The 18,074-nt window shown below is 43.2% G+C and overlaps 1 protein-coding gene across 1 annotated transcript in view; it reads left to right on the forward strand.

Annotated features, from left to right (window-relative positions):
• Positions 1-3,504: 3,504 nt before the first annotated feature.
• Positions 3,505-18,074, forward strand: part of Cep295 (centrosomal protein 295) — a 38,272-nt gene continuing 23,702 nt past the window's right edge. Inside the window, exons 1-6 of the mRNA XM_051198820.1 lie at positions 3,505-3,687; positions 6,056-6,189; positions 7,348-7,548; positions 8,830-8,954; positions 9,989-10,082; positions 14,514-14,609. Of these exons, the coding sequence (XP_051054777.1) occupies positions 3,570-3,687; positions 6,056-6,189; positions 7,348-7,548; positions 8,830-8,954; positions 9,989-10,082; positions 14,514-14,609 (768 nt within the window). The 5' untranslated portion in view covers positions 3,505-3,569. The remainder of the gene's footprint in view (positions 3,688-6,055; positions 6,190-7,347; positions 7,549-8,829; positions 8,955-9,988; positions 10,083-14,513; positions 14,610-18,074) is intronic.

Below are 18,074 nucleotides of genomic sequence, written 5' to 3' on the forward strand. Positions count from 1 at the left end.
CCACACATTGTTCTAGTGTATGCACAGAATTAAACAAAACCATCACAGTCTGCTCTTCCCCCAGTCCTCTCCCTGAGAGATGAGTTACCACAGTCAAGCCCATCCCATAGATGAGAAAACTCATGCGCAAAAAGTCCAGAAGGTTCTCTGGATGTACGTCTCGTCATTAACAAAGGTGCAATTCTATCTTTGGCTTCTAGGCCTCCAAACCTAAGGGTCTGAGTGCCAGCAAGGATTCAGGTTCAAGACTCACCTTTTGAGTTAGCAGACGTAGTTGTATGGTGGTGGCACAGGGCGATAATGGTGGTCAGACTATTCTTAACTTACAGATAGCATTGCCATGTGCCGTTCATTTAGGAACAAGTCAAATCAAAGAGGATCCGCCAGAGCTTTATCACGCCAGACAGAGTAAGGGAGTGTGAGGTGGTGAGTTTGGAAGGGCTTCCCATTGACTCGGGGAGATAAGATCTGGAGAGAGGAAATGGGTACTGGGGGAATCTGTCATAACCCAAAGAATTAACACCATGGCTGGGAAACACAGAGTCCTATTTTCATCTACTGATTTCAGTAACACCTATGTGTTTATCTCCTGTCATGGGGCTTTGTGTGTGCCGGGGCTTCGCAAACATTGAGGTGCTTGTAAACAATGGACAGGTCTATTTTGAAATAAGGATTCTGAGGGCTTGGGGTAAAACTCAGCGGTGGAATACCTCTCTGGCATGCATGAAGGTCTGTGTTCAATTGCTAGTGCTTAAAAAAATGTGAAGGACCTGAGAGACTGAATTTCTGTCCATCTCCTAGTGTCCCTACTGCTGCTGCTGGCCTTGGGCTACACTTTGAGCACTAAATGTTTAAATGCATGTCAATTAATGCTGTGCTCACAGTCAAGAGAAATATTTTTGCTGCTTCTGCTGTACTTTGCAGTTGTTTATTTTTGAGGCTCAGTCTCACTATGTAGAACAGGGTGGCACAGCCCAAGCTGGCTTCAAATTGCTATTTTCCTGCCTCTGCCTCCCAAGTACTACGGTTCCACATTATGTCTTCTAGCCTTACTTTGGAAATAATTTTAGCTGGAAGGCATGCTTTGCAAGCAGGAGGTGTTCTCAAGAGACGAAATAAAGCAGGTGAACTGGCAGTGATAGAAATGCTAAGATGGATGTCGCCTGCTCTTGTTCAGTAATGGTGAGCAAATCACACTGGTCTTTTATTATTAGTTAGGCTTCTAGGAAGATGACTACAGTCTACTTAGTTTTTACAGCTCGGGGGGTTTTATTTATTCATTTGTTTTATGGGTGTTTTGCTTGTGTGTGTGTTCCACAGAGGCTAGAAGGGGGTGTTGGATCCCCTTGCCTTCCCAGCCATGGTGGACTAGAAACCTATTAAACTGAAGCCGGAATAAATCCTTTCTCTATTAGGTTGTGCCTGCCAGGCACTGAGATCATAGGATGCTAAAGTGACCAGTGCTCCAAACCCACCAGGCTTCAGCTATATCACACAGACACCAGCCACAATTCTTCCTCTTGCTGGGCAGTGTTTTCTCCAAGGACTGGGAAATGGCCTGATCAATAGAGCGCCTGCTATGCAGGCATGAGGAATGGGGTTCAGATCCCCAGCACACTTGTGAAAACCAGGCTAGTGGTCTGGGCAGTATGGGGAGGGTGTGTTTAGACAGGTTTAGCCCTTGAGGACCCTTGTCAGTCTTGCTGCTAGTCTAGCCCAGTGAAAGATTTTGTTTCCAAAGAAAAAGGGGAGAGTCATAGAAAAAGAAACCTGACATCAAAACCTCTGACCTCCATGCGTGCGCACGCGCACACATACACTTCATTCCCAATGGATGGACAATACTATGACATAAACATACACATCTTCTCTACACCTAAAAAATTACAAGGACATCATTGAAAATCATTCAAAATCAAAACCAAAGCATTATGCGGTATGGTGGACACATCTTTTAACCCCAGCACTCGGGAGGTAGAGGTAGACAGATTTCCGCGAGTTCGAGGCCAGCTAGGCCTACACAGCAAGTTTCTAAAGTAGCCAGGAATCCTCTTAACAGCTTTAAACCTCACAGCAACCTTTTGGAGCACTTCTGCTACATCTGAGTTGAGAAGACTGACTTCCAGGGGAGTTTAGGAATTAGTACAGTGTCAGAGTTGGTAAGCTAGGTATCTACATCCTTGAAGTTGGACTCCGGATCCTACTGTGAACTATTTATCTATTCTAGCCCCCAAGATGGCAGATATTATGTCAGCAGAGCATAAAGCTATAGCCTGACAAGCTGTGGCGGCACAGTCCCAGTCCCTTAATCCCACCATTAGGGAGACAGAGGATCTCTGTGAGTTCAAGGCCAGCCTGGTCTCTATACGGAGTTCCAGAGCATTCAGTAAGATGGTGCCTCAAAAACAGAACTGTAGCCTCTTTCAATTTACAAAAACAGAACCCCATGCTGAAAACATCTCAAATCCACGGTTCCTGTCATATAGGTGGTGACGCTGACTTCAGAGATAGCTGCATGCAGGAGTTTGGACACGGATGGAACTCCTTCTTTGTGCTCCCCGTCGTGTGTCAGTCAGGCTTGTGCTTTCAGATCAGCTTTGTGGAGTCCGCTGAGTAAGAATTTACACAGCGAGGCTTATACCGGATTTATACCCCAGCATAAACTTAAGGATGTATTCGGTTTTGCTGGTTCCAACAAGAACAGTTACTACAAAACACTGTTGGCCCAGTTTCGGTCATGTATCCATCCATGGCAAGGGAGACGGAGGATGGCCACTGTCCTTCTCGGTGATACTTCTGTGATCTGAGGGGCTGGGTGCCTTCACTCCGATTAACCGAGTCTCCACGGTCTCCGGGAAGAGCGCAAGTCAAGTCTTACTAGGGACACAGCGGCGGCTTAAATGCCCACAAAGACCTAGGCGCCTCCTAACTTGAATTCGGGCTGGCCCTGACAACTCAGCCAATAAAACGCAGCAGCTTTTACAGCTGCTCAGCTTCCCCCGCAAAGCCCCTGGGCAGCCCCCGTCTTTCCGCGGAGAAGGCTCGGCGAAGGCGCAGTGACGGTGCCAAGCTTTGCAAGGCTCGCAGCGGGGCCCTTGGCTGAGGAGGCGTGCCCGGGGGAAAGCCAGCAGAGCCGGCCGGGACCTCCCAGGGACGCGCCGCCTACTGCGCTCGCTCGCGGACGCCCTGCCGGCTGCACAGCACGGAGCACGGAGCACGGAGCACACAACGCGTGCCATCTGCGAGAGCCCGCAGCGCCCGAGGAGGAAGGAGCGCGGCCCAGGCGCCCTCCCGGGGCTGTGCGCACCGTTTCCCGTCCCCACCGCTGCGCTTCCGGCCTGCGAGCCGGAGCCGGGGGAGCGGGGAGGAGCAGCAGGGCGGCTGCTGTGAGACACAATGGCCCGGCTGCGCGTGCGCGCGCGCGTGTGGGCGTGGCGGCGGCGGCGCGGCGCGGCGCGGGGCTGCGCGTGGGCGGGGCCTCGGCACGGCGCGGCCTACCCGGCGGCCCCGGCGGACGCGGGACCAGGCTGCTTCCCGCCGTCCGCTGCCGCCATTGGCGGGCCGTTGGGATGACGGAAGTGACGAGGGCCTGGCGATGGCCGTCCCGCAGGGGCGCAAACGGCTGCTGGCTGGCCGGCCGGCCGCGGACGCCCGGGAGCCGTGAGGCGCGGCCGCACACGCTGCCAGGTGAGTGGCGGAGGCCCGCGCGCCCCTCCTCGGCGCACGCCTGTCACTCAGCCCCGCCAAGCGGCCGCCCCCAGTTCGCCCCGTGAGCCCAGCGGCGGCGCCGCGGGTTCGAGGCTAGCCTGGGCGACTCGGCCACACCCGGCCTCGGGGCGCGGCGGGCGACAGCGGCGGACGGCCCGCGGCCTTTGTTTACTATTAGAGGGTGCTCGGCGGGGGTTGCCTTCCGCTGATGAGCGGCGATGTGGGCTCTTGCGTGCACATCGTCGAAGTGTAATATTAACGTCGTGATGTCTGCGCGGATCCTCAGAATGAAACGCGTCAGGTCCCGTTGTCTCGCTGTTATTGCACCGTTACAAAGCGTAGAACTTAAAAGCCCACACGGGTAGGAATGACTTGCGAATGAACCGGACGACAGGATCCTGCTTGATCGGTGTAGAAGGAACCGTCTTCTCCCGTGGGAAGCAGCTCAGAGTATTCCTCCCTTGGATCCCCGGCAGCCCTCCGGAGTTCCCTTAAAGAATGTCAACGGGGTGTACTGGAGGAAGGTTTCAATTCAAGCAGTTACTGGTGTTTGACATCAGAGCCCCCGTGCATATGGATAATCATGACGGGGTCTGTCCGTGAGCGCTGTACCAAATCACTGTCTCGTTGGTCCACCCTAAATTGCCTATAAAGCGCAAGACCGTTTTGTCAGACAAAACAGTAAGGTGATGAATCCGACCATCCTTGCTTGTCCTGGTCATACTCCTGTGGAGAATTTGCTGGAAAAAGTATTGGTTCCTACCAGATTACACTTCATCAAAACAGTATTTTTTAAGTTATTGCGTTTGCTTGAGTATTGAGACTTTAAACAAAACTGTAGCCACCATCCCTGTACAAAGGACAAACAGTAATTAGTGAAAAACCAAAGGGCAAGCCGTCCGTTTATGAATACGCATGTAGATGGTGTATATTCTAGGTGAGATGAATGAGTCAAGCTCATTCGTAGAGGACAGCTCCTTAGAAGAGGCGTAGCTTACAGAGCTGTAAGTACCCAGGAATAGTTTGCCTGTTAACGGTGGAGACCAGAGGGAGGTGCGCTCAGCTCATGTGAAATCGTAGTGGTGTGGTTTTGCTAAGTGATCGTGAGAGCCGGCTGGTAGCAGAATTACTTGGAAAGAGTTTTCGGATCACATCAGCTATAATTATCACGTTCTCGTTTGCCACCACATTGCTCTAGACCAGAGCATGTTAAAAGTCCTGGAGAAGAGGAGGACTGTAACACTGGGGGGGCGTGGTGTGTGTACAAAGCCCTGAGCTCCAGCTCAGAGCCAGGGACATAGAGGAGTGTGGGGAGGACACCAGGGACACCCAGAAAGAGCAGCAGGGTAGACCTCATACATGCAATTAGGATTATTCTATAGGGGTTTTTTTTTTAAGTGGTAATTTTTTAAAAAGGAAACATTTCCTGGTTAGTTTTATGTCACCGTGACATAAGCTCGAGTCATTTGGGAAGAGGATTTTCAGCTGAGAAAATGCTCACACAAAGTCTACCTGTAGGTGCATCTGTGTACGTTTTCATGATTAATAATTGATGCGGAAGGGCCTGGCGCCGTGTACTGTGCCATCATTGGGATGCTTGTGCTGAATGGATAGGCAGGGTTGAGCAGGCCAGTGAACAGAGCCCCTCCCCGGCCTCGGCATCAGTGCCAGTGAACAGAGCCCCTCCCCGGCCTCGGCGTCAGTGCCTGCTCCAGTGTTTCTGCCTGCCCTGACGCTCCTCAGTGATGGACTGTGATGTGGAAGTTAAGCTGAAATAAGCCCTTTACGCCCAGGTTACTTTTGGTCATGGTGTTTTACTGAAACAATAGAACCCTGACCAATACAGTATGTTTGTGATTTTGGAGGAGCCTTTTGGACTAAGTCCATGGAATTGGTAAAATCAAGTGATATTTAGTGGCACTGGTGATCAAATTATGTCAGCAAGCCAGGGGCCCCTACAGTTACTTTTTTTTTGTTAAGGTACAGGTTTCCAGTGTTAAATTGTTCTTGAGTAAACATTGATTCAGTGCCAGCACATCTTTTAAGTGCTTAATAAACTCTGGAAATGCCAAAACCGGGAAAAAGTAATCCTGTCAGTCACTGTAGGTGGGGACGAACTTCTGAGTGATCCCACTGGCTCTCCATTTTCCTTCTCATCCATCTGACAACCAGTGCTCAAAAGACCAGGTTTATAACGATTTGTCAATAAGATGGACTTTGTTTACCTGTGTTATTTTGCATGTGTGTGTATATGTATATAAATCCATTGAAGTTTTGAAATATTTTAATTGTTGCCCTGTTTCAGTAATACATTTGATAGACATCTACTTATTTCCCTTCAATTCAGATCCTTTGTATTTAAAATACGTAGAAATGAAAAGAAAGGCGATGAACACTGGAAAGCTGAGATTGAGTCCTAATGAAGAAGCCTTCATTTTGAAGGAAGATTATGAAAGAAGACGGAAACTAAGATTACTTCAGGTATCATTTATTTGGAGTTTTAATTTCTTGTCTTCCTGAAATCCTTGGTTGTAAATTAAACCTTACATTTACAAGCTTTTTCTGTCCTTGAAAGAGTCCTGCTATTTTATGCTCTGTAATTACATATGTGGGTGCAATGTATTTGGATCATACCCACCCCCCTATTTCCTCCCCAACTTTCTCTCACATTCTCCTTACTTCATGCCATCTTTTTCTTTTACTTTTTTTCCCTTCCCCAATAACCCACTGAGCCCATTATGCCTGCACCTATATGTGTGTACCGCTATCCATTGCAGCGTGGGCACCTTACCATTGGACCACATAGCTGAAGAAAACTAACTCTCCTCCAGTGGTTATCGGCTCCCAATAGCTCCTTAGCTAAGGGCCGGGCCTCGTGAGCTTGATCTTATGCAGGTCTTATGTCAGCAGCCCTAAGTCCCAGCAGCAATTGAGTTATGTCCAAGAGATGTTAATTTGCAGGAATCTTCCTTGATCTCTGGCTCTTAAAATCTTTCTACCCCATTTTTAATAACACATAGCTGGTGAAAATTAGAAAGGAAGCTTAGGAAAATGTTGGAGAAGACTGCGGGGAAGATGAAACAGACTTATTTATATGAGCTTCTAAGATAGATTTTACTAGGGATCTTAGGTTGCCCTTTAAGCTTTCTATCTGGGACCAGAGATGACGTTTCCTAGAGCGGGAGCTCTCACCTGGCCTCCTCGGCTGTGAAACTTGTGAAATCGCCTTGCCTTTTTAGCACTGTATATGTTTTTAGGGGTAGAGAGAACATTGAACCAAATCAATTAAGGGCTTTTAGAAGCTGCTTTGGAGGTTGCTGAGATGGCTGAGTGGTAACTACGTTACTGCCGAGCTTGGCAGCCCAGGCCCTGCCCCAGAGGCCCTCGTGCTGGAGCTCGTGCAGGTTGGCCTCTGAGTCCTGTGCTACAGCACACACATATACAGTGAAGGAGTGCACTAAATATTTCTAAGTGACCCCTTTTCTGTGTCAGTTGGATTTTTCTGCTAACCACAGTCCTTATCTAATGAGTATTTAGAACTGATGCACCTGACGAGAATTCATTTGAATTCCTATTCACAGTTAGATTTTTAAATGTTTAAACCCTTCATATATGTTGTATGAAATACTCCTCTTTCAGGTTCGAGAACAAGAAAGGGGCATTGCCTACCAGATAAGAGAAGATGTAAAACAGAGGAAAAATCAGCAGTTTTCGCGTTTGGCTGAGGAACTAAGGGCAGAATGGGAAAAATCACAAAACCAGAAAGTACATAACTTGGAGAAACTGTATTTGGCAAGTTTAAGACATATGGGAGAGGGACATCGACAGGCAAAGGAAAATGTGAGTGAGCTTATCTCATCCCTGATTGAGGCAGTGTGATTATATTATGAAATTGCATTTATTGAATGCTCACATGATAAACGTGTTCCAGTGTATAGAACCAGGGGAGACAAGCTGACCTTTATTTTCTGATCAGTTTAATCTGCTGTGGGAGTAATGGCGCTTCACACCTTCTTCCTCTGGTGCTCTGGTTAACGTATTCCACTTCCTGCCTGTATAAAAGATGGTATAAAAGAGGAATCAGAAATTGTCTGTCTCAAGCAGTTTGAGTAGATTCAGGGGACTCAGTTCAGATTCATTCCTAACAATTCTAAGTGCATTAGTGAATACATATGCCCTTGTGTTTGCCTGAAGGCAAAGCAAAGCTCTGTTTGAACAGGTCCTTGAGCTCACTTGTTGCTTATTGTGTTTTATAACTAGAAAATAGTAGTTTGGTCAGGTGTGGTATACAAGGATGTTTGTAATCCCAACACTCAAAAAAAGAGACGGAGGACTTCCTTAAGTTCTGAGCCCGCCTGGTTAGCATAGTAAGTTACAGGTCAGTCACAGCTACATAACAGAGATAAATAAAAAGGAAAAGGGAGAGAGGGAAGAGGAGATGAAGGAATGGAATACGAGTTTGTCATCTCAGAGTCAGTCACACAATAAATTAATAACAATTATCGAGGAAAGGAAGACTTTGAAGTAATATAGCAGCTTGGTTTTTGTGTGCTTTTGCCAATAGTCCTAAGTTCTAATGTTATTTATGTATTTATGTGCATTTTTTCAGATCGCTATCAGCCTCCTGTTTAAACATTTTTGCAGACCAGAGAACCTCCTATGTTACTATAAATTTGGTGTTTTAGTTTAAATAAAATATTTCATTGTTTAATTTAACACTTGTCCAAGGTAGCTTGATATTTTGTTTCCCATACTAAGCTAAATGATTATTACTATGGCATGGTGGTGGTACCATCTCCGCACTTTGGAAAATATCTGTGTATTATGGAAAGAGATGATGGAATTGAAAGGTAACTTCTGGGCTGGAGAGGAGGTGGCTCAGAGGTTAAGCACACTGACTGCTCTTCCAGAGGTTTTGAGTTCAATTCTCAGCAACCACATGGTGGCTCAACCATCTATAATGGAATCTGACGCCCTCTCCTGGCATAAAGTTGTTCATGTAGCTAGAGCACTCATTTACGTAAAATAAATAAATCTTTTTTTTTTTTTAAAAAGGTGTCAAATAGACACTTTTCTGTTCATCTTGTTTGACATGACTTTTTAAGGAGTATCTACTTCTAGGAACCTGATTTGGATGCTCTGGCTCAGCGGGCAGCAGAAAGAAAAAGAAAAGCTGAAATGAGGCATAAAGAAGCCCTAAAAGTGCAGAAAAGTCAAAAAGAAGCCTTGATGAAACAGAAAACCAGGTACCATTATACGGTGTTTTCAGCTGAAACCAGTATAGCTAGAAAGCGGCATGTAGGAGGCTGTGTAAGGATGTGCTAAGTGAAGGTTGGGTACCATTGCACTCTGAACTGTGCTTCCTAATGCAGTAGGAGATGGTTTCCTTGGTGAGCTAACATGCTGACTTCAGTGGCAGTTGCTAAGTTTCTAAAGACATGTATGGACAGTTCAGACTCAGTGTCAACCAAAAACTGTCTCTGATGTAAAAAGGAAGTATAAAAAAAAACCCTGTGTGACTAAAAGCATTAAAGAGATCTTGGGGCAGGACATGGTGATGCGCACCTAGTTCTAGCACTTGGGAGGCAGAGACAAGCAGATCTTTGTAAGTTCAAGGCCAGCCTGATCTACATATCTAGTTTTGAACCAGCCAGGGACAGAATATTTTTAAACAAAATAGTGAGACTTTGTCTGAAAACATACAATACACACAGACACACACACACACACACACACGGGTATGGACTATAAAACTTCAGTCATTAGTAATTTTTGCATGCTGTTACTGGTCTGCACTGGTCAATGTACACAATAGCCTATCTTTAACATTTCTAGTTCTGTCCCTACTGTAAAGAACTCTACACTACTGGTTCTCAGCCTGCAGGTGGGGTCAGTTGGCCCTTTCATGGGGCATCTACGACCATCTGAGTGTCAGATATTCACAGTATGATTCATACAGTAGCAAAGCTACAGCTGTGAAGTAGCAGTGAAATGATTTTATGGTTGGTGGTCACCACAACATGAGCTGTATGAAGGGGCTGAAGCATGAGGAAGGTTGGGAACCACTCTATGATTCCTCTCTGGATAAGTCTCTTGTAGTTGGTAAACATGTTCTCACATGTTTGCTGGGTCAAACAGCAAATTGGGTGTGTACTCAGCTAGAAGATGAGTCGCTATTTTTAACTCTGTGTACTGATACCAAGTAAATGCCTGTCTGTTCCTCTTGGTGGTAGCAGGTATTACCTGAAAGACTAATTGGTGGCATCTCTTGTCTTTTAAGGCACATAAAAGCCCGAAAGGAAGCTTTGCTGGTGGAGAAAGAGAGATCAGCTAAAGTGACCAGGCTGCCTCCTCCTGTCCCAGCCCCCTTTGAGGTGAATTGCCTACAGCTTTGTTTAAATAGGCTTTAATTGCATAATAGTATAAGAGTATATGTGGAGTATTTTAAAACTCTATATATTGTTTTATATATAAATACCTTAATATATATTTTTAAGAACTTAAAAAAAACAGTACTGACATTTTTCTCAGTGTTCCCTAATGCCTACTATGTGTTGAGTTTTCCCCAGTGGGAATTGGTTTTTATAGTCCTACTAATCATTCTGCCTTTTTTTTTATTATTATTATTATTTATTTATTTATTTTAAAAGCCAGATATATTTTAAAAAGATTGTGCTTACGATAAGTAAACTATGTAGTGAAGAAACACCAACATGAAGTTGATGGATAAAAAGGCACATTTGAAAAGTTTAAGAGTACAAAGAGTTCCTTATTTGTTAACTAACACAGAAGGAAAGGGAAACAGACATACTGCAACTCTTTCTCAGGGAAGGTTCCTGCCAGTGGTGGAAGTGATTAACACTGGCTTCTTTCCTCCCTTCTCCGGGGCAGTCTTTTCCATCAGGGCTGCTGCCAGAGCTGAGGTGGCTGTGCATTGTGATTAGACTCAGTTTTGTTTACAAGTTTAAAATAGCTCAATCTTAGGAGTACTAGAATGGACGTGCTGTCTCATACCTGTATTCTCAATACAAGATGGCTCATAACTAAAATAGACATTTGTTTCAAATAAAAAAGAAAGAGGGAAAAGAAAAGAATCAGTTCTTTATTCACATTAGCATTCTGTAGTTATTGGAGTGGCTATATAGATAACTATCAAAATTACAGTTACTTTATGTGAAAAGTTAGAGGCTTTTTAAAAATCTTAAAACTTAACCCTGCACGCGTGGCGTGTGTGTGTGTGTGTGTGTGTCTGTGTGTGTGTGTGTCTGTGTGTGTGTGTCTCTGTGTGTGTGTGTGTGTCTGTGTGTGTGTGTGTCTCTGTGTGTGTGTCCGTGTGTGTGTCTGTGTGTGTGTCTCTGTGTGTGTGTGTGTGTCTGTGTATGTGTGTGTGTGTGTCTCTGTGTGTGTGTGTGTATCTCTGTGTGTGTGTCTGTGTGTGTCTGTGTGTGTGTGTGTGTCTCTGTGTGTGTGTCTCTCTGTGTGTGTGTGTCTGTGTGTGTGTCTCTGTGTGTGTGTGTCTGTGTGTGTATGTGTGTGTGAGTGTGTGTATGTGTCTGTGTGTGTGTGTCTCTGTGTGTGTGTGTGCGTGTGTGTGTGTCTGTGTGTGTGTGTGTCTGTGTGTGTGTGTGTGTGTGTGTGTGTGTGTGTGTGTGAGATCAGCATGAGCGTTGGGCTCTGGGGTCTCCCCTTCTGTCGGCCTCTCCACCTGCCAGGTAGCCCATGACCCAGTGAGGCCTGGGTGGAAATGTCCTGGCCCAGCACTCCCCCGGGCCATGGAGAATGTTAGAAAGGCGGGCAGGGTTTTACCCATAATGCCTATTGATGGCTTTTATTATAATCTCCAGTATTCTTAAACCAAAATAGCTGCTTGAAGTAGAATGCTTTCTCAGAGTTCAGGATGGGTAGAATAATCAGTTCCAGGGTAGCAAATTTGTTGTTCCTTTTTTTTTTTTTTTCAGTGGGGGGGGGGGGGGTGCCTTTCATTTTTGTGAATGTCATTCTGGAGGATTTGAGTTTTATTGTTCTACACATAGTAACTTTTTCTTTTTCTTTCTTTTTTTTTGGTGTTTTTCAAGACAGGGTTTCTCTAGCTTTGGAGCCTGTCCTGGAACTCGCTCTGTAGACCAGGCTGCCCTCGAACTCACAGAGATCCGCCTGCCTCTGTCTCTCAAGGGCTGGGATTAGAGGCATGCTGTCATTATTCTTTAATTTCATATCCTCGTAATTGAAGAGAATGCACTGGTTGGTTCTGTATCCATGTTAGCCCCCCCCTTCTGTGGTTTAAATCCAGTGGTAGTTTATAGCAGAGCAGAACTCAGGCTGGAAGCTAGATATTAACAGCAGTTTAAAATCATTTACAAATGTCTTAATAGTGCTGACAGTCCATGGACTTATTTGATGAAACTCTAAAGTCTAGCTCACTGGAAACTGTTTTAACAATTGGTGAGAGTTAAAATCTCAGCAGAGTCCTGATTTCAGTGTATATGTGTAACTACCTTAATTTTGGGAGTACTGGTTCTTAGAAGTTGCTTATTAATCAAATCTTGTCTTTATATCAGGTTTTAAGATATCCTTGTAAAGGATATTAAAGGATAATAATATCCTTGTGAAGGATGTTTTATTTGAGTTTTTTTTTTTTTTTTTTTTGGTTTTCTTTTTGTTTTGGTTTTGGTTTTCAAGACAGGGTTTCTCTGTAGCTTTGGCTGTGCTGGAACTCTCTATAGACCAGGCTATGGTGATGAGAGATGTCATTCTGTAAATATGTTTCTCTTATTGGTTAATGAATAAAGCACTGTTGGCCAATAGGAAAGCAAGATAGGCGGGACTAGGAGACTAGGAGGAGAGAGGAAGGACTAGGGAGGAGTCAACATGCCTTTGAACTCAGAGATCCGCCTGCCTCCCTCTGCCTTATGAGTGCTGGAGTTAGGTGTGAGCCACCACTGCCCATTGTGTGTGAACTTTAGTTCACAAGGCAACTGTTGGCGCATATCTGTAACCCCAGTGCCTAGGAGGCAGAAGCGGGAGGATCAGGAGTATAAGGCCATCAACTATAGCAAGTTTGAGGCCAGCCTGGGATATATGAGACCCTGTCACAAAAATAAAATAGTCAGCTAGTTTTTTCATCAGTTTATTTTTTGCCTCAGTTTAAGACTTTGAATGGGATCGCCCTGTTCTTACCTGTTGCTCCCTGTGTTCCCGGGTCCCACCAGCCTCTTCTGACTTGTTTAAAGAGGTCTCAGTTCGAACTGAACATTTATTTTCCACTTAATACTAGTGCTAGGCATTGCCACCAAAGTTCTGATTATAGTTGGTTTGGTGAAGGACCAACGTATCTAGTTTTCAAAAGCTGTTTAGGTAATTCTCTTAGCCTATTCATGGTACTTGCTTTTCCTTAATCCTATCTTGCCTTTTATGTTTTCCTCGTATTTATTTTATTTTATTTTATTTGAGTCTTGTTTGGTTTTTCCTACTCATTTATGTTAAATCTGAGTCCGATCATTTCTCAGTTACACTTCTCCCTCTGAGCTTGTCGGCGTTACCTTTCTGTGGTTTAACAGGTGCTTTCCCAGACATTGTGAGTCCCACAATAATTGGCACCATGACTATATGCCTACTTTTCATAAGAAAGCTGAGGGACAGAGCCAGCACTAAGGGCAGAAGAATCTCAGGGAATTGTATTGTTTCTGTTTACAGTGCCTAACTTGGACAGAGTGGACACTCAGAAATCCTTTGTTTAGTAGAATTGATTTAGTTACGTATTAGGGCATAATAAATTGTAATGGGCTAAAGCTACCTTTATGCCAAAGTATTGGAAGCAGAAAACTAGCTTATTTCATCTTTTTGAGACTTGCAGTGTTAGTGTACTTAAATTAGCTAGTGTTTCCACACCAGAACTTAATATGTGATTAAACATTAGGAGTGAGATTAATGTGAACTCCAGTGAAATTTTTGTGAGTAGTTGTGCCTCTATCATAACTAGGTGTGTCTTGTAAGCACATTTTTATTCAGGAGATTTGAAAGTGCTCTCAATTCTGGAGATGGACCTCAGTTGGAAGAGCACGTCCGTGGGTACAGTCCCCAGTAAAGGGCAGAGTGTAGGAGGCACTCTAGCAAAAATAAATGTCTCTTTAAATAGCTTAGAAGTTAGAGTGAACTTCTAAACTGAAATAAAAACATTGACTATATTACACATATCTAGAAGGTATCTGAAATATTAAATGATCTAATAGTTATTTTAAAACTTGAAGTAATTTAACTCTGGATGAGAAGACTTATTATTAAGCAGATTTTAGCATTGGTCTTGTTTTAGTGCATTTTTATTTGTTTCTAATAATACAGTGCAATAGGCAGGTAATTCATAGAGAAAAGAGTGGCTGCATCTCGCGGTGGTTTCTCACTTCCAGTCTTGAGTTGCTGGAGAACATCAAATGGCTTTTGTAGCAGACTCACTTTAGAAACAGCCTTGGAACTCATTACTCAGTTGAAAGGAGTAATCTATTCATTAGAAGAGCTTCCCTGATATCCCCAGACATTTCTACCCTTTTCCTCCTAACCTCTCCTACTGGTTGTTTGAACGAATTTTAGAACAAACGATAGCATGGATTAATACAATTTTGTGTCAATGCATACCTGTGATCCCAGTGCTCAGGAGTTGAGGCAGGAGGATTGCCATAATAAGTTCCAGGCCAGCCAGGCTACACATAGCAAAATACTGTTTCAAAAATAACAATTTTACTTTTTGCATTGGATCTAGATTTATTGAAAATGTGTGCTTTTAACCTAAAGTCTTCTGTCCTGTTTTCCAGAACATTGAAATAAACAGAATTCCTTCATTGAAAACCAATAGTTCTACCTACCATCACATTTCCACTTTTGTGAGTAGACAGATGGGCACAAAACAGGTGATTGACTTACTGATTGTTCATAACTTCACTGGAGTCTTTCTGTGTTCATTCACTTGAGTTTTATCTTGAGTCTATGTCTGCCATGGCCAGTTCTCAACATTTGAGCAATCCTACTAACTATTCTTGGGTAAAAGAGAACAAAAAGCCTTGCAAATGTGTTTTGAATTTTCATGTCAGATATATAGTTGTCTCATATGAATGGAAGAAATACATGACTATTTGTGACTATCTTTTAAAATGGTAAATATATTTTTATCATGCATTGTACAAAATAGGTTTTATTATAACATAAAGAAGGTTTGAAAAATTTTGATCATAAAATGATAGAGTTTTTACAGAAATGAAACTTTATATAGAAGGTAAACTAAGAGAAACATCAATGATCCTACCACCAGAAGTCAAAATGGTTAGTATTATATGAGTTAGAGTCTGTCTTTATGTATAAACATGCACACAAAGATTTAAAAACAGGATTTTTTTTTTTTTTTTAATGTTTACGGGTGTTTTGCCTTGCATGTGTGTCTGTACCATGTCAGGTGCCTGATACCTGTAGAAGCCAGAAGAGGGGTTTCTGACCCCCTAGGACTGCAATTAAAGAGTATTGAGAGTTGCCCTGTGGGTACACTGGGAGTTGAGCCTGGGTCCTCCAGAAGCACAGCTCTTAACTGGTGAGCCATCTCTACAGCCCCTAAAAACAGGATTTTTAACAACCCCCTCATAATTCATGCTTCACTAAGTAATAAAAACTGAATCTTGTACATTTATGTCTATATCTGATTTTATATTAAGAGTCTATTTCTAAAGGAAAAATTACTTCCAAACTGCAAAACATTTGATAAAGTTCATTGAACTACCTTTTAAAAAGTACCAGCAACATCAGAATGGCTGTCTTCCCAGAATTCTTTCATCTTCATAGATATTATGACTTAAAAGTCCCTGCCAGTAAACAAGCGGTATTTCCTTATAATAATTGCTTTTATTCTGTAACAGTAATTTTGTGTGTTTTTGTCTTGTTTAAATATTTTTGGAACTCACAGAGATCTTCCTGCCTCAGCCTCTACACTAGGATTAAAGGCATGTACTGGTAATCTCAGATAACTGTAAGCTTTAATATTTTTCCATATTAAATATTAAATTTAATATTTTTCCATATATTTGGCTACTAGAGAAATCAGCTACCAATACAGCATTAATGTGGAGTTTTAAATACAACAAAATTTTATTTGACTGCTTAATAGAGGTGCTAAAGTCAACATATGCTAATATATAGGATGGATGTCATACAATTAGCCTGTAGGATTCAAAACTAAATTGAAAATTTGTTTAAGACTGTAGGGATTGAGAAGATGGCTCATTTCCTAAATGACTACCACACTGTAAGCAGGAAGACCTAGGTTTGACCCCAGCACCCACAGTAAAACTAGATATGGTAGCACACATCTGTAACCGTAACTCTTGTGGCACCCATGGCTGGCTGAGTCTGTGAACTTCCAGCTCCCTGACAGCCTATTTCAAAAAATAAGGTAGAGAAACTGACCTCAACACATACGTACGTAAGTACATACTACACCACACAAATACACATGCACACATATACCACGAAAGATAAAAATAAACTTGTGCATTAATATGATTCTAACATGAAAAAATCAGACTAACTTTAGTGGGCCACTACATTTAGTTACCCTGAAATTTGTGAAATATTAAATACTTGTTGCTTAAAATGAAGTTTTTCATCAGGCACCTTTAAGCCCAGAACAAGAGGGGCAGAGGCCGACAATTCTCTGTGAGGCCAAGGTCAGCCTGATCTATAGAGCAAGTTCTAGGACAGCCAGGGCTATGCAGAGAAACCCTGTCTTGAAAAACCAGAAATAAATTAATTAAAATAGAGTTTTCCCTCCCCCCACCCGTGTGTGCTGTAGATTGGATACAGGGCCCTGTGCATGTTAGGTGAGAGTTCTAGCTGATCCACATTCTACCAAACCTTCTTTTATTCTTCATGTTGCACACTTCATGATCTCTGGATTAGACATAACTATCATTCATGTTGTGTATGGTTTTGATGTTTTCCATTTCAAGATTTTATCAAAATTGACATTCTTCTGCTTTAAATTTCATCCTCGGGAGGGGGAGAACCCATAGCAACTTTTTCCATTAAAACTTAATGGCCTGAATGGGGTGAAGTGTTGTTTAGTGTTCTGTGCTCATCATAATTTTTATTTAACCTATTTTGTTCTGCTGGCATTATTTAGATTTGCATAAGTATGTTTGGTTCGAAAAAGGTAATTTTGAGGGGAGGCAGATGTTTGAAGACAGAATTTTTCTATGTAATCCTGGCCATCCCAGAACTCTCTCTGTGGACTAGGCTGGCCTTGAACTCAGAGATCTGCCTACTTCTGCTTCCCAAATGCTGGGATCAAAGGTGTGCATCACCACCGCCCAGCTGGGAGGTAACTATTTTTGATGATAGGCTTATTTGAGAGAATGTTTCACTTTAGCCCGTTTTGGCCTTGAACTCAGTCTCTTAAGTACTAAGACTACAAGAGGGAGCCACCATACCCACTCTGGGAGGCTTTAATCTTGTATATAAAGTAAATAACTTGTTTTCATTATTTATTGCTTCAATTTATTGATAGAATTTGATCATATAAAGAACAAAGTTCTTCACTCCTGGTTACATTCAAAATGCTGCCTGTGTGGCTGAAGACATGGCTCAGGAGTTAGTGTTACTGTGCTTGCAGAAGACATGCACCCTCTTGATAACCAGCTTCAACTCCAGTGCAGAAAATGAGACTCCCAGGGCACTTGTACCACACATGCCCATATACATCATAAATAAGTGTGTGTATTTGAAAGTAGATGTTCAAATAACTAAGAGTAACAAGAGGCAAAACTGGCATAGTCACTGTTTCTTCGTGAGTTCTAGGAAGCGAGGGTCATATTCAAGTCATTATCATTGCCTTCTTTTTCGTTTGTTTTTGTTGTTCGAGACAGGGTTTCTCTGTATCGCTTTGGGGCCTGTCTTGGAACTTGCTCTGTACACCAGGTTGGCCTCGAACTCGCAGAGATCCGCCTGCCTCTGTCTCCCAAGTGCTGGGACTAAAGGCATGAGCCACCAAACGCCCAGCAGTTCTGGCCTTCTTAGCAGAATCAGCATTGCATTTAGAGAATTTTCTTATGTATGTGTTTTGTCTGCATGACCATTTACATACCAGAAGAGGGTCTACAGTTACAGATACTTGTTAGCCACCATGTGGGTGTAGGGAATTGACCTCTAGACCTCTGGAAGAGCCGCCCATGTTAACTGCTCAGCCATCTCTCCAGTCATAGAGCTATTTCTTAAAAATCGTGGAGTACTATCTTTGAATGCAAAAGGCCTGATTGATGTTTTAAAATGTATTCAGGTTCTACTAATAATTTGATCATTTTATAGTCAAATGTTATGATAATTGCAGAGAATAA

Source organism: Phodopus roborovskii, unplaced genomic scaffold (genome assembly GCF_943737965.1).
Source record: "Phodopus roborovskii unplaced genomic scaffold, PHOROB, whole genome shotgun sequence".
NCBI classification, from domain to species: domain Eukaryota; kingdom Metazoa; phylum Chordata; class Mammalia; order Rodentia; family Cricetidae; genus Phodopus; species Phodopus roborovskii.